Source organism: Bufo bufo, chromosome 11 (assembly GCF_905171765.1).
Source record: "Bufo bufo chromosome 11, aBufBuf1.1, whole genome shotgun sequence".
NCBI lineage: Eukaryota > Metazoa > Chordata > Amphibia > Anura > Bufonidae > Bufo > Bufo bufo.
Window position 1 is genome coordinate 101,362,145 of NC_053399.1, and position 24,994 is coordinate 101,387,138.

A 24,994-nucleotide genomic window follows, 5' to 3' on the forward strand; every position below is an offset into this window, starting at 1 on the left:
CTTATGCACAGGGCAAATCTTAGTTTTTCCCTTTTAATAACTTTTCTAAAATTCTGTTTTCACCTTCTCATTATGTGGGGTTGAAAGGGTCTGCAGATTTTCTGAATGCACTGTATACAAGATGTACTGAGCTCAAAAATAGCCTCATCCCTGCTTACGTCACTTAGAGCTCACAAGTCAGGTGTCAGCAGCCATAAGTCAGAGACGAAAGGAGCCTCCGTCAGTGTCACACCCCGCCCACATTCATCCAGGGGTGACACCCTCAGCACAGGACGATGTGCAAAGTCCGACAGGTAAACAGCTCAGAAGATACAAGGAAAGGTATCAGATTCTGAGTAATGTCACCGCTGATCTCTAGTGATGGATAGGCTGCATTCTCAGTGATGTCACCGCTGATCTCTAGTGATGGATAGGCTGCATTCTCAGTGATGTCACCGCTGATCTCTAGTGATGGAGAGGGGTCATTCTCAGGATCAGAGAAATCGATGGTTGGCACTGTGACCTGATGGTCCTGGTGCTCAGTGTAGGGAGGCTATCCTCTTGCAGTAGGTGAGATCTCCAGGACACTCAGTCCTATACTTCTATTCAGCAGCGCGGCACCCGCTCTCCCGTTCTTCTTGGCCATGAACAAGGTCCTGGGAGAGGACAGAGACGTCGGCCATTGTCTTTATGTATTGTTGGACTGAGGGCCCTGGTGATCCCAACCTCTGCATTCTCAGGAAGGACATGACATGTGGGCAGTGGTGGATACAGGAAGCAGCCGCTGTGTGGAGGAGGTCCACAGACGAGGTGCGCTCAGCAAGGAGGGGACAGGTTCAGGTACGTTCACACTCTTCCTGTGACCTGTTCCAGCAGAAACCACTGCATGCAGAGCTATCTGTGCGTCTGAAACCCGGCAGCCGGATCACCACTAAACCGCGTTATAGTGAGGGGGGATCTGGCGGTAAATGTAGAATCCGCTGCCATAGTCAACTCTCCAGGATCAGACGTGTAGAAAATCAGAGGCCATTTTATTGGTTGAGTGAATCGTACATGAGCGCAGCGCTCAGATACAAAATCATATCCCAATATACAAAGGATTAATAGATCGCCCGTCTCAGGGACAGCATGCAGCATGTCACCCCCCCCCCGCAGTGCAAAGCATGCAGCCCCCTGGCTGATAGATAGATATATATTATTGTATGCATTCCATTTACATATCTTTCTTCATACCCCCATATATATTCTGTAGGAATGTGCTTACCCCCTCACCCCATAACAACATGGATTGTACAGTCATATTACACTCTCTCCATTACAAAATTACAAACGTGCTTCACACCATGGCTGTGGTAGGAAAACGTGAGAAGAGACAGGTGAGGCTCTGCCGCTCTCTCCTCGCAGTGGTATTGAGGCACTCATTGGCTGTCGCTGGATACGTGGCATCTAGCACCTTATCAGTCTCTACTGAGGCACAAAGGGTCAAGTGTAGGGCCAAACGCAGCAGGACGGGCGGTGACAGGCAAGCAGAGTGTCCAGGGCGCTGGCTGCAGTGAAAGTACTGCCCAGAAAGGCACAGTGGGCTACATGTGGATGGTACAGACGGCTGCAGTCTGCCATACCACCACGCTGCACCAGACAGCGGAGACATTCAGAAGAGACCATCTGCCTCCAGGGCTTCTACACACGCATGGATGCAATGTAATGCTCAGGGATCAGCAGGAAGAACAGCATGATTTCCACCACGTGGTCAGCAGGAACTGGTCTGGAGGTTACTCTCAGTGAGGAGCGAGGCTATGGAGCTGGGATCATACGATCCATCAAAGTCACCATCGGAGCTGAGGTCGTCATCGTCTGCAGCAAGACGGATCGGCTTTCGCCTGTGAAAAGCACGGAAAGGAATGTTAGGACGGAACATGGAAGTGCGGTCTATTCTCCCCGCTTCTCCCTCACACCTTTCAGAAAGGGACAGGCGCTCAGTGGGTTCTCCACTCCTACCCCTTGTGTTATTTTGGAAATAATGAAACCATTGCATACATCAACACAACTGTATTTACTCTTCTGGAAGAAGCAGGCACAGCACGAGCGCTTGCGAAGACTCGGGGCATGCGCGGTTCTTACCTCGACTCTTTCTCCAAAGCTTTCATGCGAGCCTGGAGCTGCTCATTGATCTCGTGCTGTTCTTCCACCTCTCGCTGAGATTTCTTCCTCAGCCCCTCCAGACGCTCAATCTCCTCCTCAGCCTCATCCACCTGCCTCTTCAGAGCCTTCACCTTCAAGTTCAGCTGAGAAGACAACATAGAGGAGGATATTCATTACTGGTCCATCATGACAGGGGTGCTACTGTGTTCTACATTGAGGATCCTACCTGGTCCTTCTGGTCATTGACGTGGAGCCTCTCATCCTCCAGCTGAATGTTCAGCTCCTTCAGCTTTCTCTCCAGCTTGCGGTTTGAGGAGAGCAATGTGTTTTTCTCCCTGGACAGAAAGAATAGATCAGAAATGGCATAGACGCTAGTGATCGGGTGTATTGGACCCTCCCGGGCCATAACCAGGTGTAGGGTAACTATGTAACCCCAGAGGTAATGCACTTCATGAGTTACTGAACCATACACCACAAAGTCTAGAGACCCCCAAACCTCTCTTCCAGCTGCAGCCGCTCCTGGACCTCCTGCAGTTTAGCCTCCAGTTGGGACAGGTTGGCGCTGGGCTTCTGCTGCCCCTCCGCTCCTGCCAGACGGTTCTTCAAGTCTTTATTCTGCAGGACAATGACAAATGACGGCTGAGCATTTCTAGAATCACTACAAGCTCCGCTCCACAAAATATATAACCTGGTAGGCAGTGCTCCGTATACATGTGCAGTCACACTTGCAGTGTACGTTGGGGTATACCTCCGGAAGATTTTCTAATGTACACGGAGGCACACACCTCACATAGGATCCCATGTTAAAAAACTGGATGCCTCAGGGTGGAATAGTCTAAGCTACTCTAGCCGGAAACAAAACAAACTGACAAATCCAGGCTTGATGTAGGCCACAAGGACACTCGTTTGGCCTTGTCTGGTGAATGGGGCTATGGGTACACACTGTAACCTGGAAGCATCCAGCGCATAAATCAGATGTACACTGTGTGAATACATCCTAACACATCAATGGCCTTGTGCCATGGGACTCCCGATGAATAGATCACAGGCAGCCTGGACAGCGGATTTCTCACATACTGACTGAATATCACACAGAAAGGTCATAAAGGAGACACCTGTTCAGGTAAAATACTCTGAATAATTAGAGTGATCAGTGTTCCACTGCAGCCCCCTGTAGGTGGAAGCAAGTACTGCAATTTCAGTTCTAGAAGCATGACATCCACAGCCGGCAGAGGTAAGGCCCTCACCTGCCTCTCCAAGGAGATCTTATCACACTCCAGGTCCTGGCGACTGGTCCTCTCCTGCATGAGCTCCGCTCTTAGCTGCTCCATCTGCATGGAGAATGATTGAGGGGAGAATCATCACACAGCTGTGTCACCATATGTTGTATATCAGTGCACAGGCCAGAGTCTTCATACCTGCTCGCGGGTGCGACCGACCCGGTCAGTGAGGAGCTCCACAGAATTCTTCTCCTCATCAAGCTCTACCTCCAGACGCTTCACCTTGTCCTGTACAGAAGAAACACCTCATCAACATCCTACAGGATCCTTCGCCCGGAAGTGACCCTCTACAGCTCCTGCTGGCACAGAGGAGCCGTCCCAATTCACACGCCTGTAATCTGGGCTCCAGCGTGGTATGGATTCATTCACAGGATCCAAACAGCGAGGATAAACGTGCCCCTCTACTGGATGTTCATATATGATGTCAGTGATCTCATCATACTCACCTCCAGCACTTTGGCCTGCCTGGAGCGGTCATCTTGGAATCGTTTCTTGGACTCTATGTCCTGCTCCAGGCTCTGCAGCCTCTGGGCGACCAGCTCCTTGTCCAGCACTGCACTCTCCTTCTCTTCCTGACTCTCCTGAAGAGCCTGCTTCAGCCGTTGCATCTGAGAGCATAGATATAAATTATTATATTACCATGCACAAGAGGGCCTCCTGCTGACACATTCTCCATGATAGTTACCTCCTCCTGCAGGCGACTGACATTTATCTGAATTCTCTCGGCTTCGGCTGATTTTTCCTTGGCTTGTTTTTGCGAGTCGTTAAGCTCCTTGCGAGACCTCTCCTTGTATTCTTCTAATTGCCTCTGCAGCATCTCAAGAGATTCCTGGGAGTCATTTGACATATTGTCCAGCTGAGGGAGAAGAGGCGTCAGTCAGGGAAAAGCTCCTCATATGTTACACGTATGGCACATGTAGTGACCCCCAGCAGCCCTCACCTCTCTGGTTAGTTTATCCATAGACTTGTCCAGCAGCCGCTTCTGCTCCTCCAACTCATTCTTGGTCTTCTTGAGCTGGTCCTTTTGCCTCATCTCCTCCTGGTAACACTCCTGCAGCTCCTCATACTCCAACGTCAGGCGCTTCAGGTTCCTCTGAGCCTCGTCCAGCTTGTTCTCCAGGTCCCTCCGTGTTACAGCAAATTCTTGGCCCTGGTCTGTGGCTTCTCCAAGAGACTCTTCCATCCTCTTTCGGTCTGCCTTTAGTAAGCAAAACACGTTTTAACATTTATATATGGTATAAAACCTCATGCAAGAAGGACTTCTGTTTGAATCATCAATGCTTGTACGCTACAACATGGGCAGAATCCCCAGTTTCATCCACTACCATATCTCATGGACATGCTGGTCTACAGAGGCTACTGCTGGACCTTCCTCTTAACCACTTCCCACAGATGTAGGTAACTGTATGTCCAGATTGTGGTGTTCTTACCACAGATGGTTGTACAGTCACATCTAGTCCATGGTGGCTGCTGACTTGAAGAGGTTGTCCAGTTTAGGAACCCACAACAGAACCACTGTCCTGCACCACCTCCTGTTCCCAGCCACTTCCAGTCCTCACCAGACCAGAAGTGGTTTAGTGCCATGACTGCTGCGGCCAATCACCGGCTCAGTCCTTAAGAAATCAATAAAACCAGGGCAGATGGTAAATGATAGCAATACTCACTTCCATTCTGCTAATTTTGTCCTTGAGCCGAGTCTCTGCCCTCTGGAGATCATCACAAAATGTCTTCAGCTCCTTCACTTGAGCCTCCAGCCCTAGAATCTTTCTGCGGAGATCATCGTTTTCATCACGAGTTTCCTGTAAGGTGTTCTCGATCACTTGCCGCATACGCTCAGCATCGGACTTATCAGCCTCCAGCTTTTTCTTAACCTGGAAAAAAACAACAAAAAAGAGACTCTGCAGCAATCAGGCCTTCCCCAGCAGACTCTTCATGCCTGGTTCTCGGTTTCTCACCTTCTGAAGCTCCTCATAGTCTTTCTTGGTCTGTTGCACCTCCTTGTTGAACTGTTCACGCATCTTTTCCGCCTCACGGTCATGACCAGACACTTCATCCTTTAGCGCTCCTTTCAGAGCAGATAGTTCTCTGTCCCGCTGGTGCAGAGTCTCCTCCAGCCTCTGCTTCTCCAGCATCAGAGGGTTCACTTGGTCCTGGAACTTGTCCAGCTCCTATAAGACACAACATAGACCCACTACCATAAGGCACGGCATCTCATGCACCTAGTTATCCAGGTTGCAGTATGCGGTGGATGAAGACTTTACCCGCACATGCTCCTCATGCTGTTTCTTGGACTGCTGCAGCTCTCGACTGAACTGTTCGCGCAGTTGTTCCAGGTCATGGTCGTGTCCAGACACTTCATCCTTCAGCGCCCCCTTCAGGGCAGACAATTCCCGGTCTCGCTGGCGTAAAGTCTCTTCCAACTTCTGCTTCTCCTGCATTAGCTGCTTCACCTGATCCTGGAATCTCTGCAGCTCCTGACAGAAAACAGAGGATAATACGTAACGTGATGACAGTACAGCGACTCCTCTCTCCTGCTGCACAGCGACATCACTAACCTTCCTTGTGACTTCCACTTCCCCGGCATCCACCGAGTCATTCTTCATCTGCCCCAACTCTGACTGTAGCAGGGAGAAGCGATTTTTCATCTCATTCAGCTCGTCCTCAGACTCCTCTTTCTCGAGATTCAACTGCAAAACCCTAAACCAAAGAAATTGCTGTGAGAAGATCCAGGCTGTAACCAACATCTTCCCAGATGCCAGGAGGAATTCAACATGTGACCACTACCATCTCACTCCACCTCCGATCACGGGATTAAGCTTACTCACAAATATCCTCAGCTGAGAGACAACCACTCAGCTTCTTCTGGATCTACTGCAGGAATTAAAGGGATGTCTTATACTTTTAGGTTTGGTATGGTTTAACTGCATGAAGTACTGCAGTCTAGAAGTCATGGATTACAGACACTACACTGAGGGGGTCTCACTACCTTCCCTTCAGTCACACTCACTCCTTCTTCGCTTTGTGGAGCTCTTCCTTATTCTTCTGGAACATTTCCTTCCATTGGTTGATCTCTTCGCTGCTCTCCTCCAGCTCTCGTTGTAAGTTCCTGACAACCTGGTTTATCTTCTGACGCTCAGACTCCAGGCTTAGCTGGTCCTGGGGAGGGAACACAAGTAACTACAGCGGGGAACACGGGGCTGACACAGCAAGACGGACACACAACAAAAGAATTATAGATGAGAGATGCAGAGTAAGGGTTAATGAAGAGATGGCTGGTGAAGACTATCACAAGGAGTGCACCAGACACACAGGCTGTGAAGTGCGCATAGCCACATGCAGAAGAACAGGCCGCACAGGCAGGTCAGTCCCTGGCACTCACTGGTACCTGCGAAACGCTGTCCATGTTTTTCCTGAGCTGCTGCATGTCATTCTGGTATTGCTGCCTGACACGCTCCATCTCCTGGTCATGACTGGCCACCTCCTCTTTCAGCGCCCCCTTCAGGGCGGTTAGTTCTCTCTCCTTCTGTCTCAGTAGCTCGTCCTGCTTCCACCGGGTCTGCAGAACTGCATCCAACTCCTCCTGCATTTCTTGTAGCTCCTAAAGGTGGAGGAGTGAGCGTGGTGGGACCTGACATGTGTAGATGTGCATTTCATACAGAGGTCACTGGCCAGCCTGCATCAGTCCACTCACGTCCATAAGACCATTCAAGGCCTAGCATACCACTGGCTCGGCTCTTCATATCTTATACACTAGGGTAGCTCTGGACCGAGTTGTGGCACAGATTAGAGAAGGTAGACAGGCTCTGTTTTATCCAGTACCGTAAAACAGGCACAAATATTAGCAGCTCAAGCAAGCCAAAGTGTCAGGCTGTTTCACCAGGGAGAAGCTTAGAGGGAAGGAGCACGAGGAAGAAGATTACCTTCAGCAGAGCATGCTTGTCCCCGCTCACTCCTTTTAAACGCATCTGGTTTACTTCTTCCTTGGCGTCTTGCAGTTTCCCTTCCAGGGACCTCAGTTTTGTTTCCACTTGTTCTTTGCTCATCCGCACTTCAATTAACCTGTACAATAAATACCAAAAAGTTACCCTTCTACCTCCCAGCATACACAGCACCGCCTGCGGGTGCAAATGGAGTACTACACTGAATGCTTTCCAACCCCATTCGATTATAGTACCGCACCAGAGCTCCCCACATAAAGGTGCACTAACCAGCAGATTCCATCTCTTGCAGTACACATGTTGTGTCTGCAGGTGGCGCCACAGACTGTATTATGAGAGGAGATGTATATACACCTAGTACTGAGCTCTGCTTTGTGTTTTATGGGACATAAAGGACATGGAATATTGACCGGAGGATGTTAGAAATTAACTTCAAGGGGAGCTGTAAATCTCCATACTTATCCACACCAGAGGGGCTTATTTATTACATTTCTAGAAAGTCTGAGGAATCCTCCCCTCATTTGCATACATCGTCAGGAGGGCCACAACTTACTCCTGGGACATGCCGTTTAGCTCGTTCTTCTTCTTCTCCAGCAGCTCCTTCAGCTTCTTACATTCTTCCATAGACTCTTCCAGCTGCACCTCCAGTCTCTGGGTGGAAGCCTTAGGACGATCACGAGAAGCTTCCTGCCTCATCCTCTGCTACAAAAATGACAGATATGACAAGTCATATCCTTCACCACATCACAAGCCAGGAGTGTATATCAGTCACCATATCTTCCATCACAGGACAGAAGCATATATCAGTCACCATACCCTCCACCACATTACAAGAGCATATATCAGTCACCATATCCTCAACCACAAGACAGGAGAATATATCAATCACCATATCCTCCACATTACAGGGACGTATACTAGTTACCATAACCTCCACCACAGTACTGGATAGGAGTGTATATCAGTCACCATACCCTCCACCACATCACAGGAGCGTACAGTCAGGTCCATAAATATTGGGACATGGACACAATTCTAACATTTTTGGCTCTATACACCACCATAATGGATTTGAGATGAAACGGACAAGATGTGCTTTACCTGCAGACTGTCAGCTGTAATTTGAGGATATTTACATCCAAATCAGGTGAACGGTGCAGGAATTACAGCAGTTTCCATATGTGCCTCCCACTTGTTAAGGGACCAAAAGTAATGGGACAATTGTCTTCTCAGCTGCTCCATGGCCAGGTGTGTGTTATTCCCTCATTATCCCAATTACAATGAGCAGATAAAAGGTCCAGAGGTCATTTCCAGTCTGCTATTTGCATTTGGAATCTGTTGCTGTCAACTTTAAAGATGAGATCCAAAGAGCTGTCACTATCAGTGAAGCAAGCCATCATTAGGCTGAAAAAACACAACAAACCCATCAGAGATAGCAAAAACATTAGGCCTGGCCAAAACAACTGTTTGGAACATTCTTAAAAAGGAGGAACGCACCGATGAGCTCAGCAACACCAAAAGACCCGGAAGACCACGGAAAACAACTGTGGTGGATGACCGAAGAATTCTTACCCTGGTGAAGAAAACGCCCTTCACAACAGTTGGCCAGATCAAGAACACTCTCCAGGAGGTAGGTGTATGTGTGTCAAAGTCAACAATCAGGAGAAGACTTCACCAGAGTGAATACAGAGGGTTCACCACAAGATGTAAACCATTGGTGAGCCTCAAAAACAGGAAGGCCCGATTACAGTTTGCCAAACGACATCTAAAAAAGCCTTCTCAGTTCTGGAACAACATCCTATGGACAGATGAGACCAAGATCAACTTGTACCTGAGTGATAGGAAGAGAAGAGTATGGCGAAGGAAAGGAGCTGCTCATGATCCTAAGCATACCACCTCATCAGTGAAGCATGTTGGTGGTAGTGTCATGGTGTGGGCATGTATGGCTGCCAATGGAACTGGTTCTCTTGTATTTATTGATGATGTGACTGCTGACAAAAGCAGCAGGATGGATTCTGAAGTGTTTCGGGCAATATTATCTGCTCATATTCAGCCAAATGCATCAGAACTCATTGGACGGCGCTTCACAGTGCAGATGGACAATGACCCAAAGCATGCTGCAAAAGCAACCAAAGAGTTTTTTTAAGGGAAAGAAGTGGAATGTTCTGCAATGGCCGAGTCAATCACCAGACCTGAATCCGATTGAGCATTTCACTTGCTGAAGACAAAACTGAAGGGAAAATGCCCCAAGAACAAGCAGGAACTGAAGACAGTTGCAGTAGAGGCCTGGCAGAGCATCACCAGGGATGGAACCCAGCGTCTGGTGATGTCTATGCGTTCCAGACTTCAGGCTGTAATTGACTGCAAAGGATTTGCAACCAAGTATTAAAAAGTGTAAGTTTGATTTATTATTATTATTCTGTCCCATTACTTTTGGTTCCTTAACAAGTGGGAGGCACATATGCAAACTGCTGTAATTCCTGCACCGTTCACCTGATTTGGATGTAAATCCCCTCAAATTACAGCTGACAGTCTGCAGGTAAAGCACATCTTGTCCGTTTCATTTCACATCCATTGTGGTGGTGTATAGAGCCAAAAATGTTAGAATTGTGTCCATGTCCCAATATTTATGGACCTGTCTGTATATCAGTCACCATATCCTCCACCACATCACAGGAGCGTATATATCAGTCACCATATTCTCCACATAACAGGACATACAGTGGCCGTGGCAGTCCCTCCCCCTTGTGCCACGGCCACCAATGGACTGATAGCAGAGAGGAGGACGAGAGGGGCTGTGGACACTGCGCCACCAATTAATATTGTTTATAATACTGGGGTTAGGGGGGCGCACTGTGCTACCAATGAATATACTTTATAATACTGGGGTTGGGGGGGGGGCGCACTGTGTGCCACCTATGAGTATAGTTTATGCCTGAATACAAACGCAGGCTGCGGGTGTCGGCCATATCCCATACCCGGCACCCAGCCTCTATGACTGCGCGCTGCGATCCGCCGCAATTAACCCCTCAGGTGCGGCAGTCATAGAGGCCGAGTATGGGATATGGCCGGCACCAGCAGCCTGGGTTTGTATTCAGCCCCCAACCCCAGTATTATAAAGTATAATCATTGGTAGCACAGTGCACCCCCAACCCCCCCTCCCCAGTATTATATTATAATCATTGGTGTCAGTGGCCACAGGATCCCCTCCTCCTCATTGGCGGTAGTGGCCACAGGGTCCCCTCCCCATCATTGGTGGCAGTGGCAGCTTCTGATCAGAGCCCCAGCAGTGTAATCCTGGGGCTCTGATCGGTTACCATGGCAGCCAGGACGCTACTGAAGCCCCACGGTAACCTCCCTGCTGCTGTGTGTACTGTGCACAGGGCAGCAGGGAGAATGTGAAGTCCTAGTCACCCTAATAGAGCTCTATCAGAGTGAATAGGACAAGGGATTAAAAGATCCGAGGTTCTAGCCCCTAAGGGGAGAAATAGTTCTTAAATAAAAAAGTAACCAAAAAAAAAACCACCAAAATAATAAAAGTTTAAATCGCCCTCTTTCCCAATTTAACATATAAAATATATAAACAATAAAATGTTTGGATCGGACTGTTTTATTATGGTCCAGACGTTCCACAAAATCGCAATACTTTTTTAATGGTATAGAATTCGAATCAAAATTTTGCTATCGTGACAACCCTAGGTAAGACATGTCTTTTTATTTTATTTTATTATAATACCGTAATTATATGTATTTTAAATTTGGCTCCTAGATTTTTCAGGTTAAGAGCCAATGGCTCCTTGATATTTTTTTTAGTCTGGAGCGCTGGTATATCCGTCACCATATCCTCCACCACATGACAGGGCGTATATCAGTCACCATATGACAGGACGTATATCAGTCACCATATCCTCCACCACATGACGTATATCAGTTGTCAGGGCTCTGTCTCACCTTCATTTCATCGTCCAGCTGCTGCTGCAGTTCCTTGACTCTCCTCTCCAGCTCCTTCTTCTCAGAGACCAGTGTCCTGGTGTCTTCTCCTGGGGAGGCCTACAGAGATAAAACCAATATCACATGCAGCCAAGCTACAGCTCGCAGCAATGGAAGTAGTCCTGAACTATACGATACTGACATTTCTAAGGAACAGCGCTAAGGATAAGGCGCCTTTTTCTCACTCACGTACTTGGAAGGACTGAATCTTCTCCAGGAGGAGACTAGTCTTTATCCGCAGGGTGGCATCACTCTCATTAGACCTGAATGGATCAAAAACGTCATTCAACACAGTCATGTCTAACATACATAACAAGGAGGAAAGGCAGAGCTCCAAGGCACTGACCCGTCCCGCAGGATGCTGTAAATCATCTCACGAGTGGGGTCATCTTGCTGCTGGTCTTTCAGGAGGTCTGGAGTGCTCTTCAACTAGTGACGAGAAATAGAAACAGTCAGTGAGGCGCAGAGTGTGACAAGTACATAATAATACTGAGATATTGGGGCTTTGGTATGATACCTGTAGCTCCGTCTGGACAGTTCTCTGTTGTGACTGAGTCAGTGGATCTTCCATCGTCAATCCCAACCATTCTTTCGTCAGCCTGCTCTTGTTGACATCTTCTCTCTCTATTGATGCTCTATCAAATGATCGGTTGTCAGAAAGCTGCCCCCGATCCTGTTGTATGCTCCTTTCTGTGGTCTGTACTTCTCTGTAGTCTGCGGTGTCCTGGTGAGGCTGCCGTCCGTCCAAGCTCTGCGACCGCTTGCGCTCATCTTTCAGGGCCTGGCTTCTTCTCGCCGTCCTTCCTCTCATCTGGACCTTATTATCAAATTTGTTGATTAGAGAATCCACGGAGGACAGTGGCTTTGTGTCGATGTCTTCACTCGGCAGCTTTGGTGAGGAAGACGTTGGGACAATGGTCTTCCTTTGTAGCGAGGTTGAGAAGGAGGTAGGTTGTTGACTAGTTGCCGGCTTATATTTGCCAGATGTGGTCTCTCCATTGCCTGTTGTCTTCAGGCTTCCACGGCTGCCTGATGATTGGGAGTATGTAGTGTCAAGGGTGGAGGAACGCTCACTGTAGTGCCCATCATAGCCATATGAGTCCTCCAGTTCTGCATCCAGTAAAGAACCATGGGATTGGGACCTCCGGAGCTCCTCCCTGCGTGGTGGCTGTAGGGCTCGTGGTTTGCTGCGAGGTCTGGAGTTTTGCTCCTCGTCTGAGGTACTGCTGTACTGAGATCCAGGTTGGGGGTATGTCCTATTGCCATAAGGGTTTTCAGGTATGTCTGACTCAGAACTAAAGGAGTGGACGGTCCGGCTTGTCTTGGTGGTGAGTCCCTGGTACTCAGGTGTGGGGTTAGGGGAGGTGTTTCCATAACCGCTGTTGGATTTGATCTGAACCCCATATGAAGATTTTGTTTTGTCTCCGCTGTTGAGAACCACAAATGGTTGTCCGTCTATGCCCTGGACACGGATGGCCACCCCGTATGAGTCATGCTTGGACCTTATGCTCCTCGGCTTCCTGTTCTCTTTTAGGTCATCAATGAAACGGATCTGGACCCCCTGGCCCACAGGCAAGTGCTGCTCAGCCATGTCCCCATGAACACGTCTTTCCATTCACCACACGACTTGTCTGAAAAATGAAAAGGACACAGTGAGAACGGGGAACAACCTCCACCGAGGCATCATTCAAAAAGAAGAAAAGGACACAATGAGAACGGGTAACAACCTCCACCGAGGCATCATTCAAAAAGAAGAAAAGGACACAATGAGAACGGGGAACAACCTCCACCGAGGCATCATTCAAAAAGAAGAAAAGGACACAATGAGAACGGGTAACAACCTCCACCGAGGCATCATCCAAAAAGAAGAAAAGGACACAATGAGAACGGGGAACAACCTCCACCGAGGCATCATCCAAAAAGAATCACAGGACACAATGAGAACGGGGAACAACCTCCACCGAGGCATCATCCAAAAAGAATCACAGGACACAATGAGAACGGGGGAACAACCTCCACCGAGGCATCATCCAAAAAGAATCACAGGACACAATGAGAACGGGGAACAACCTCCACCGAGGCATAATTCAAAAAGAAGAAAAGGACACAATGAGAACGGGGAACAACCTCCACCGAGGCATCATCCATAAAGAAGAAAAGGACACAATGAGAACGGGGAACAACCTCCACCGAGGCATCATTCAAAAAGATGAAAAGGACACAATGAGAACGGGGAACAACCTCCACCGAGGCATCATCAACCATGGTGCCTCACTCTAATGCAGATGACAAAACTTTCATTAGCACTGCGTTACTTTTACTAAATGTCACCCGCTCAGGCAGTGGCGGACACTTTTCTGCTCTGCTTTATAATATCTAGAAAAGGCGTACATCATGGTAAGGAAAAACCCAAGAAAACCGGAATGGCTTTACTCCAGGTGCACAACCAACATAACAAGAGGCCTGAATGTGGGAGGAGCCATGCGCGGCCAGAAACTAGGTACACTGCATTTTTCCCCTGATTGTATTTCTATGACCTGTGACATTACAGGTGCATTCTCAGGATTCTCACATTGTATACAGACCGCCAAGTGAAACTCTGGTGCGCATTCTTTGTGGATCATTTGTCTTCCATGATGTTGGCCTTCGCCCGCCTTGAATGATGTGGTACATGTAAGCTCCGTACTGTCGTCGTTTAGCCAGCTCCCTGCAGCGCCCCCTTTGTTACCTGGTGGTAACGAGGGCTTCACCCTGTTCTCCTGCATCAGTGCGGATCCCTCATCCCACGACCTCGTTAGCTCCCTCTGATCTGCACGTTTCTATGAGCGCCGCGCTGCAGCGATTTCCATATAAATGTGCGGTACAGGGGGCTGCACAGCTGGCGGCGGGAGATAAGATTTTGGACACTTGTGATGTTTGCAGCTGCTGATCTTAATTTAATACATGAAGTCATCGTTATCTCCGCGGCTTTTCTCCCACCGCCTGGTAGCTGTAAAATAAATGACTGCGGCTGAGAACGAGGAGGCAACTGCAGAGCAGCACACAGCAGCCGTCATGGTGCAGATCTGTCACAATCATACAATCAACATAGAGAAACGTCACTCGATGGACGAGAGCACCGCACGGAGACGGATTTTACATGAGCCACTATTAATGGGTTGGTTACTATGTTTTCCACCATGACAAGCCCCCCCCCCCCCCCCCCCCCCCATGCAGATTGTGTACAGACTGCCCTCAGCCAAAAGACATCACAAAACAGAATGAAGCAGCTTATCCTAAAGACGCCGTAGAAATAATAAGGCAGGTCGCCCTCCAGAGCGTATAACAGTGCGGGAGCATTATAAGGCTGCCTGTGGAAGCGCACGGATGCATTTTACAGGTGTCAGGAGCAGCTCAGTGAGGGAGCAGACAGACCTCATCTGCACTTTGCTGTTTCGTTCCTTAGCATGTCAATTCTTTGTGCAGATTTCAACCTTTTCAATGAAAGAATGAGATCTGTGGCTAAAAGCATCAAATCCGCAAGTAGCACATGCAGTTTCTGGTGCAGAAAAACACAGAAATGTGTGGCACCCGTGTAAATGTAGCCCAAGAGGAGCAGCGCCGAGTACAATAACCAGATATTGGAACTACAACTCCCAGGGAGGAAGCGGGAAAAACTTACAAGTGTGCCGATAGATGACGATGCCTGGACGGTGAGGGCGCGCCTCATGGACACATTCCTAGCACAGAAGCGTCAATCATTAACCTGCCGCTCTCCACGGAGGAAGTGCCAGCAGATCTCACACCTCCGCCCAGGTGAAACTATCCCTTTCTCCAGCCTGAAACGTCAACATGATGGACGCTACCAAACCTCAGAGCAGCAGAGATGTGAGGACTGCGCTCCGCCGCGCTCACCGGGCGTTGGGGTGACTGCGCTTATTTGTTTAAAAATCCAGGAAAATCAGTCAGATCGGTTCTCATGGGAAATGGAGAAATAAGTTAATAAATACAAAAGCTTGGTTCATTCTTCTACTACTACTACTACTACTACCAGCAGAGTGGGGCAGAAAGGCTGTGCCCAAGTCTGATAACACCAGGAGTCCCAGGCACACAACCTCCGGCAGCAGCTGCTCAAGTCCACAACACGGTCACCCAGAAATCCTACAACAGGCATCAGTGCTGTGCGGAGGTGCAGAGCAGTGACACAACACCGCTCCCCAATATGTGCACAGGGGGCACCCACACACTTACCTGACACACTGCGCTGCCAGCGACAGACCTGAAACGCGCTCTACCAGCCTGGCGCACAGCCCCGCTCTGCAGAGAGATTATTTACCTGCTCATATTGACAGAGCCCAGCAGAGCATTTAACCCCTCACATGCCAGCCTGCACCAGGCAGAACATGGGAGAGCTCCATAGCTAGAAGACCAGAAGGGCAAAGTGCAGGTAACTTTTATATCAGTGATTAACCCTCGAAGGGCATCATCCCCAGGACGGATGAGGGCGAGGCAGATATCGGTCATTAGACCTGCCGCTGGCCCTGCCAAACAACAATCACAGGAGCTGGCAGCAGGACCCAGTACAGGGGCACAGGGGGCGGCCACATCCTCCTCCCAGAAACCAGCAGCACTGGCACAATGCGGATTATGGGAAGTAACGCAGGAATGTGCCACAGCTGCAGGACGCCGGATCTACAGGTGACCCCCCACCAGCTGCCAGGACGAGTGATCGGATCAGTCACAGGCATCGTAGAGGCAATGAAAGACCCAAATCTGGGGAACATCACATATGTGGGGGGGGGGGGGGGGGGGTCCATTACAGAGTGGATGGGTCCGCCCTAGCATTACATACGGGGGTCTCTATTACAGAGTGGATGGGGCCGCCCTAGCATTACATACGGGGGTCTCTATTACAGAGTGGATGGGGCCGCCCTAGCATTACATACGGGGGTCTCTGTATTACAGAGTGGATGGGGCCGCCCTAGCATTACATACGGGGGTCTCTATTACAGAGTGGATGGGGCCGCCCTAGCATTACATACGGGGGTCTCTATTACAGAGTGGATGGGGCCGCCCTAGCATTACATACGGGGGGTCTCTGTATTACAGAGTGGATGGGGCCGCCCTAGCATTACATACGGGGGTCTCTATTACAGAGTGGATGGGGCCGCCCTAGCATTACATACGGGGGGTCTCTGTATTACAGAGTGGATGGGGCCGCCCTAGCATTACATACGGGGGTCTCTATTACAGAGTGGATGGGGCCGCCCTAGCATTACAAACGGGGGTCTCTATTACAGAGTGGATGGGGCCGCCCTAGCATTACATACGGGGGTCTCTGTATTACAGAGTGCATGGGGCCGCCCTAGCATTACATATGGGGGGTCTCTGTATTACAGAGTGGATGGGGCCGCCCTAGCATTACATACGGGGGTCTCTGTATTACAGAGTGGATGGGGCCGCCCTAGCATTACATATGTGGGAGGGTGTCTATATTCGCTCCTTGTTGCAGACCTGTTGTGAGTCACCATAAATGTTTCATGTGTAAGGAATTCTGCCTCGCCGCTCTCATCCAGGCCACGCTGATAAAGGACGCGGGGTAACTCTATATCTGTACTCCACCCAGATCCTGCAACAGGGGGAGGGAGGGAGACTGCACGCGGCATATCAGCATACAGTGCATTCCTCCACTGGCTGCTTAGGGGTTAAACCTGGACAACAGCTCAATGGCTGCAAAGGATAGCCAGCAATGAGAGGGCAGAGCTGGGCATTGCAGTCCATGGGTAAAGACAACATGGCTGATCCTTCCTCCAACATCTGTCGGGGCACCCCACACGAATATCACAGCCGGCCAATCTTCAGGTGGTCTATGGTCAGCTTCACTGCTGCTGTGTCTGGGGGAACCCCTGACCAGGGTGCCCAGGAAACCTCAGATGGGAAACACTGGTCCAGAGTATAAAAGTGGGCGAACTCGTCAAGACCAACACTGGGCCCCCGCACCTCTTCTGTACATACCACAAGGAGCCGTTTTATATATCTGCCCATGATGTTGTAGAGGGCACACCGTGTGCCCATCAGGGTGTTCACCCCTCTTTTATGGGTCTCCTGGGGCAACGTGACCATTTGGAATACACAGGCTCTGCTTGTTCTGACCAGACCCTTACCGCCGGCAGTGTGTAATTAACCTTGGCCGGGCGTTTATCTGCTCCTAGTCTATCATTACCTACAGGAAGATGAACACCCGCAACTAAGCAGGGCTGAGCTTCCGTGTCGGCAGAGCTCCTCCACATAAATCAGTGCAGCAAAGCAAAGGTCTCTGGGGATATCAGGTTGGGCCCCTGTAGATGGAGGGCTTCCAGAGTGGCACCCTGACCTGGCATTAGAAACACAGAATACAGAGTCGACCCATACATTTCATGTGGATACATTCAGCTAATATCTGACCATCCCTTGAAGTTACAGAGTGAGAGACCCCCACCATGAGGGGAACATCAACCGAGACCTCTGACTGACCTGAGCCCCCACCAAAAACCTTTAACAGTCCTAGACACTCTACCAATAATGACTGAAACCTCTGACCAGCCCAGGCCCACCCGTGGCATTACAAACACAGAATACAGAGTCCACCCATACATTTCATGTGGATACATTCAGCTGATATCTGACCATCCCTCAAAAGTTACACAGGTGAGGAAACGAGGCAGTCGAAAAGTGGGAGACCCTTACCACGAGGGTAACATCAGCTGAGACCTCTGACTGACCTGGGCCCTCACAAACAGCGACATCTGACCAGCTTAGAACCTCACCAACAGCAGCTAAAACCAATGACCAGCCCGGGCCCTCAACCGACAGCTACCTGTGACTGGCCTGGACCCTCATTCGACAGCTACCTGTGACCGGCCTGGACCCTCATTCGACAGCTACCTGTGACCGGCCTGGACCCTCAATCGACAGCTACCTGTGACCGGCCTGGACCCTCAATCGACAGCTACCTGTGACCGGCCTGGACCCTCAATCGACAGCTACCTGTGACCGGCCTGGACCCTCAATCGACAGCTACCTGTGACCGGCCTGGACCCTCAATCGACAGCTACCTGTGACCGGCCTGGACCCTCAATCGACAGCTACCTGTGACAGGCCTGGACCCTCAATCATTAGCGACCGAAACCTCCGACTGGCCTGGACTCTCAACAGCGACTAGAACCTCTGACCAGGCCCTCGTCAGTAGCAGCTGAAACCTCTGACCGGCCTAGACCCTCAACCAACAGCAATAGAAACCTGTGACCGACCTGGACCCTCAACCAACAGATACATCTGACGGCCCAGGACCCTCAACGATCAACACCTAACCAGCCCAGGCTCTTACCAACAGCAACCTCTGACAGGTCCTCACCAAATTCAACCTCTGACTGTTCTGGACTGTTGCCATCAGCCTCATAGATCTATAGGGGCCACCTATTTATGGATGTACCTGGTCTGGACTCTATATACTATTCGTCACTAGTGTTGAGCGAACTTCTGTTTTCAAGTTCAGCGTACAAGTTTCAGGCTCGGGATATCTAAAAATTCCGTCATGGATTCTGCTACCACGGACCATAAGTTATAGTCCGTGGTAGCGGATGCCATGACGGAATGCTTAGATATCCCAAACCTTGTACACCGAACTTGAGAATAGAAACTCGCTCATCCCTAGTCGTCACTTACAGCTGTAAGAACCGCTGTGACACGGGTCATTCAGTGTAACTTACATGTACACAGAAAAACATCTTCCTGGCACTGGTGGGCGCTTCCTGTCCTCTACCACAGGATGAGTCAATGAGCAGAATCTACACTGACAGCATCCATAGTGATGAGATATACAAGTATATCGCAGGCAGTACACAGGTCACATGGTGCGATAATGAGCACAGGGTAGCCGCACATCGTTACAAGATCCCCAGGAGCAGAACGTCCAAGAAATAATTATCCAATTATCTGTATGTGAAGAGCACAGGCACGCTAGGGTCGCTAACCTGAGCACAGAATGACCACTGGGTGGCACCGAAACCACAGGTGACCAGAACTCACAGGGGGCACATATTTATGAAGCTTGAACCAGGATCAGTCAACAGGACAGGCAGGTTGGGAGCTTCTGCTCCATAAGTGGACGGTGACTGCGCCCTGAGGAATGCTCTCTGGATCATCAGGGAAAGCAGGGATGGGCAAGTTTCACTACAATTAGTTTCACTGTCAGGAGCAGCAGAGGAAGCGCCTGCTCTACCTCCTCCAAGCTGCGCCTGTTAAGCTTTCCTCGGCCAGGAGGCGGCAATTTACCAACCCTCAGAATGCATAGGCTAAGGACGGAACGGGACAGAAACAGGCTACTGCTCCCCGTTATCAGCCTCTCAGGACAGGAGAAGCTGCCGCACAGCAGGAGAACACAGGCTATTGCCGCCTGTTATCAGCCTCTCAGGACAGGAGAAGCTGCCATACAGCAGGAGAATACAGGCTATTGTCCCCCGTTATCAGCCTCTCAGGACAGGAGAAGCTGCCGTACAGCAGGAGAATACAGGCTATTGTCCCCCGTTATCAGCCTCTCAGGACAGGAGAAGCTGCCGTACAGCAGGAGAACACAGGCTATTGGCGCCTGTTATCAGCCTCTCAGGACAGGAGAAGCTGTCGTACAGCAGGAGAATACAGGCTATTGCCGCCTGTTATCAGTCTCTTAGGACAGGAGAAGCTGCCGTACAGCAGGAGAACACAGGCTATGGTCCCCCATTATCAGTCTCTCAGGACAGGAGAAGCTGCCGTACAGCAGGAGAACACAGGCTATGGTCCCCCATTATCAGTCTCTCAGGACAGGAGAAGCTGTCGTACAGCAGGAGAATACAGGCTATTGGCGCCTGTTATCAGCCTCTCAGGACAGGAGAAGCTGCCGTACAGCAGGAGAACACAGGCTATTGCCGCCTGTTATCAGCCTCTCAGGACAGGAGAAGCTGTCGTACAGCAGGAGAATACAGGCTATTGCCGCCTGTTATCAGCCTCTCAGGACAGGAGAAGCTGTCGTACAGCAGGAGAATACAGGCTATTGCCGCCTGTTATCAGTCTCTCAGGACAGGAGAAGCTGCCGTACAGCAGGAGAATACAGGCTATTGGCCCCCATTATCAGCCTCTCAGGACAGGAGAAGCTGTCGTACAGCAGGAGAACACAGGCTATTGCCCCCCCATTATCAGTCTCTCAGGACAGGAGAAGCTGCCGTACAGCAGGAGAACACAGGCTATGGTCCCCCATTATCAGCCTCTCAGGACAGGAGAAGCTGTCGTACAGCAGGAGAACACAGGCTATTGCCCCCCATTATCAGTCTCTCAGGACAGGAGAAGCTGCCGTACAGCAGGAGAACACAGGCTATGGTCCCCCATTATCAGCCTCTCAGGACAGGAGAAGCTGCCGTACAGCAGGAGAATACAGGCTATTGTCCCCCCATTATCAGTCTCTCAGGACAGGAGAAGCTGCCGTACAGCAGGAGAATACAGGCTATTGTCCCCCATTATCAGCCTCTCAGGACAGGAGAAGCTGTCGTACAGCAGGAGAATACAGGCTATTGCCCCCATTATCAGCCTCTCGGGACAGGAGAAGCTGTCGTACAGCAGGAGAATACAGGCTATTGGCGCCTGTTATCAGCCTCTCAGGACAGGAGAAGCTGCCGTACAGCAGGAGAATACAGGCTATTGCCGCCTGTTATCAGTCTCTCAGGACAGGAGAAGCTGCCGTACAGCAGGAGAATACAGGCTATTGTCCCCCATTATCAGCCTCTCAGGACAGGAGAAGCTGTCGTACAGCAGGAGAATACAGGCTATTGGCGCCTGTTATCAGCCTCTCAGGACAGGAGAAGCTGCCGTACAGCAGGAGAATACAGGCTATTGGCGCCTGTTATGAGCCTCTCGGGACAGGAGAAGCTGTCGTACAGCAGGAGAATACAGGCTATTGGCGCCTGTTATCAGCCTCTCAGGACAGGAGAAGCTGTCGTATAGCAGGAGAATACAGACTATTGGCGCCTGTTATCAGCCTCTCAGGACAGGAGAAGCTGCCGTACAGCAGGAGAATACAGGCTATTGTCCCCCGTTATCAGTCTCTCAGGACAGGAGAAGCTGCCGTACAGCAGGAGAATACAGGCTATTGGCGCCTGTTATCAGTCTCTCAGGACAGGAGAAGCTGTCGTACAGCAGGAGAATACAGGCTATTGTCCCCCCATTATCAGTCTCTCAGGACAGGAGAAGCTGCCGTACAGCAGGAGAACACAGGCTATTGGCGCCTGTTATCAGTCTCTCAGGACAGGAGAAGCTGTCGTACAGCAGGAGAATACAGGCTATTGTCCCCCGTTATCAGTCTCTCAGGACAGGAGAAGCTGTCGTACAGCAGGAGAACACAGGCTATTGTCCCCCGTTATCAGTCTCTCAGGACAGGAGAAGCTGCCGTACAGCAGGAGAATACAGGCTATTGTCCCCCCATTATCAGTCTCTCAGGACAGGAGAAGCTGTCTGTACAGCAGGAGAATACAGGCTATTGTCCCCCCATTATCAGTCTCTCAGGACAGGAGAAGCTGTACCGTTCCTGGGTGACAGGAAGTGTAGAAACCTCCAAGCTGACCACTTTATGTCCCAGATCTCCAATATATCACTAATGTCAGCCAATTCTCTTATAACTCTGCAGCACGGTTATAAACTGCAGACTGTAAGTTTAGTGGCCCTTTAAATGTAGCACCCCTGCAGTCTGATGACATCACAGAGACAAGGTTGTTCCTATGACGTCATTATTCATGTAAAGTTGTGTGTGTGTGGGGGGGTTAAAGACACACAGGACAATGAGAAGTCCATCAGCAGGGGAGGGGAACACTGACCATTATGTATCCCATGCTCCCCTCACACAGGCATCCTGGCTGCGTAGGATCTGTGACACGATGGATCTGATCTACAAGGCTTATCTCACATGAGCGATACAGATCGAGTCAGAATCTGCACGTTCTCCAATCCCACAGAATAACACACAGGGACAGGGGGCACAGGATAACACACAGGGACAGGGGGCACAGAATAACACACAGGGACAGGGGGCACAGAATAACACACAGGGACAGGGGGCACAGGATAACACACAGGGACAGGGGGCACAGGATAACACACAGGGGGCACAGGATAACACACAGGGGGCACAGGATAACACACAGGGGGCACAGGATAACACACAGGGGGCACAGGATAACACACAGGGACAGGGGGCACAGGATAACACACAGGGACAGGGGGCACAGAATAACACACAGGGACAGGGGGCACAGAATAACACACAGGGACAGGGGGCACAGAATAACACACAGGGACAGGGGGCACAGGATAACACACAGGGACAGGGGGCACAGGATAACACACAGGGACAGGGGGCACAGGATAACACACAGGGGGCACAGGATAACACACAGGGGACACAGGATAACACACAGGGGACACAGGATAACACACAGGGACAGGGGGCACAGGATAACACACAGGGACAGGGGGCACAGGATAACACACAGGGACAGGGGGCACAGGATAACACACAGGGACAGGGGGCACAGGATAACACACAGGGACAGGGGGCACAGGATAACACACAGGGACAGGGGGCACAGGATAACACACAGGGACAGGGGGCACAGGATAACACACAGGGACAGGGGGCACAGAATAACACACAGGGACAGGGGGCACAGAATAACACACAGGGACAGGGGGCACAGGATAACACACAGGGACAGGGGGCACAGGATAACACACAGGGGGCACAGGATAACACACAGGGGGCACAGGATAACACACAGGGGGCACAGGATAACACACAGGGGGCACAGGATAACACACAGGGACAGGGGGCACAGGATAACACACAGGGACAGGGGGCACAGGATAACACACAGGGACAGGGGGCACAGGATAACACACAGGGACAGGGGGCACAGGATAACACACAGGGACAGGGGGCACAGGATAACACACAGGGACAGGGGGCACAGAATAACACACAGGGACAGGGGGCACAGGATAACACACAGGGACAGGGGGTATATAATAACACACAGGGACAGGGGGCACAGGATAACACACAGGGACAGGGGGCACAGGATAACACACAGGGACAGGGGGCACAGGATAACACACAGGGACAGGGGGCACAGGATAACACACAGGGACAGGGGGCACAGGATAACACACAGGGACAGGGGGCACAGGATAACACACAGGGACAGGGGGCACAGGATAACACACAGGGACAGGGGGCACAGGATAACACAGGGACAGGGGGCACAGGATAACACACAGGGACAGGGGGCACAGGATAACAGACAGGGACAGGGGGCACAGGATAACACACAGGGACAGGGGGCACAGGATAACACACAGGGACAGGGGGCACAGGATAACACACAGGGACAGGAGGGGTATATAATAATACACAGGGACAGGGGGTATAGAATAACACACAGGGACAGGAGGGGTATATAATAATACACAGGACAGGGGGTATATAATAATACACAGGACAGGGGGTATATAATAATACACAGGACAGGGGGTATATAATAATACACAGGACAGGGGGTATATAATAATACACAGGACAGGGGGTATATAATAATACACAGGACAGGGGGTATATAATAATACACAGGACAGGGGGTATATAATAATACACAGGGACAGGGGGTATATAATAATACACAGGACAGGGGGTATATAATAATACACAGGACAGGGGGTATAGAATAACACACAGGGACAGGAGGGGTATATAATAATACACAGGACAGGGGGTATATAATAATACACAGGACAGGGGATATATAATAATACACAGGACAGGGGGTATATAATAATACACAGGACAGGGGGTATATAATAATACACAGGGACAGGGGGTATATAATAACACACAGGACAGGTGTAATGCACAGCATATAATAAGACACAAGTCGGGGTACCACCGGAACACAATTACCTTAGGTCCGGCTCTCACCTCCTTCCTTGGTCCTCTCCAACCTGACACTGAGCTGCACCTCCAGCCGCACAACGCCCCTCCCTGCGGACCCGCCCCTCAAAACACCAGTACCAATTACAACCCTCCATCCTCTTTCCCCACACCCTTTCCTCCATCTCATTGGTGGGAGGGATAAGGAGGCGGAGACAGAAGGTGAGCTCGCGCACAACCTGAGGCAGAGCGGGTCACGTGACGGGCGCCATGTTTCTGGTTGTTAAGCAACCATGGTTTGGTGACACCTGTCCGTGACTCGGAGCTGTCACCCGGCAGAGCAGTGTCTTCTGAGCTCTAGCGCACCGTCCTCCGCAGTGACCGAGCGGAGACGCATTGCTGTCACACCGGCAGTTCAGGGCAGCGCTCCCCGCGGCTCCTCGTCCGGAGCCCTGCACCTCAGTATACGGCGGGGGGCCGCTCAGGCTGTGCCCGGCTGATCTCCTCCGCAGCCAGCAAACAGGTCTCAGCCTCCATGCAGTATGATGCCTCCTTAGTGCCCCCCATGCAGTATGATGCCTCCTTAGTGCCCCCCATGCAGTATGATGTATCCTTAGTGCCCCCATGCAGTATGATGCCTCCTTAGTGCTCCCCATGCAGTATGATGCCTCCTTAGTGCCCTCCATGCAGTATGATGCCTCCTT

At 50.6% G+C, this 24,994-nt stretch overlaps 1 protein-coding gene across 8 annotated transcripts; it reads right to left on the reverse strand.

Annotated features, from left to right (window-relative positions):
- Window positions 1–992: 992 nt before the first annotated feature.
- CGN (cingulin) lies at window positions 993–24,384 on the reverse strand. Of its 8 annotated transcripts, XM_040411862.1 has the most exons (23): window positions 24,321–24,384; window positions 11,847–12,960; window positions 11,676–11,758; window positions 11,523–11,592; window positions 11,291–11,389; window positions 7,893–8,041; window positions 7,322–7,460; window positions 6,787–6,999; window positions 6,409–6,557; window positions 5,957–6,098; window positions 5,663–5,875; window positions 5,357–5,569; window positions 5,066–5,272; window positions 4,342–4,599; window positions 4,087–4,257; window positions 3,848–4,009; window positions 3,540–3,629; window positions 3,369–3,452; window positions 2,618–2,736; window positions 2,348–2,456; window positions 2,101–2,264; window positions 1,737–1,859; window positions 993–1,701 (listed from the first exon to the last, which is right to left on the reverse strand). In XM_040411862.1, the coding sequence occupies exons 2-23, from the start codon at window positions 12,942–12,944 to the stop codon at window positions 1,695–1,697; spliced, it is 4,062 nt and encodes a 1,353-aa protein (XP_040267796.1). In that variant the 5' UTR covers window positions 12,945–12,960; window positions 24,321–24,384; the 3' UTR covers window positions 993–1,694. The 8 variants fall into 8 exon arrangements, with proteins under 8 accessions (XP_040267796.1, XP_040267797.1, XP_040267791.1 ...); XM_040411863.1 differs by having other exon boundaries at window positions 993–1,859; window positions 7,893–8,038; XM_040411857.1 differs by having other exon boundaries at window positions 993–1,859.
- Between the last annotated feature and the right edge of the window lie 610 nt (window positions 24,385–24,994).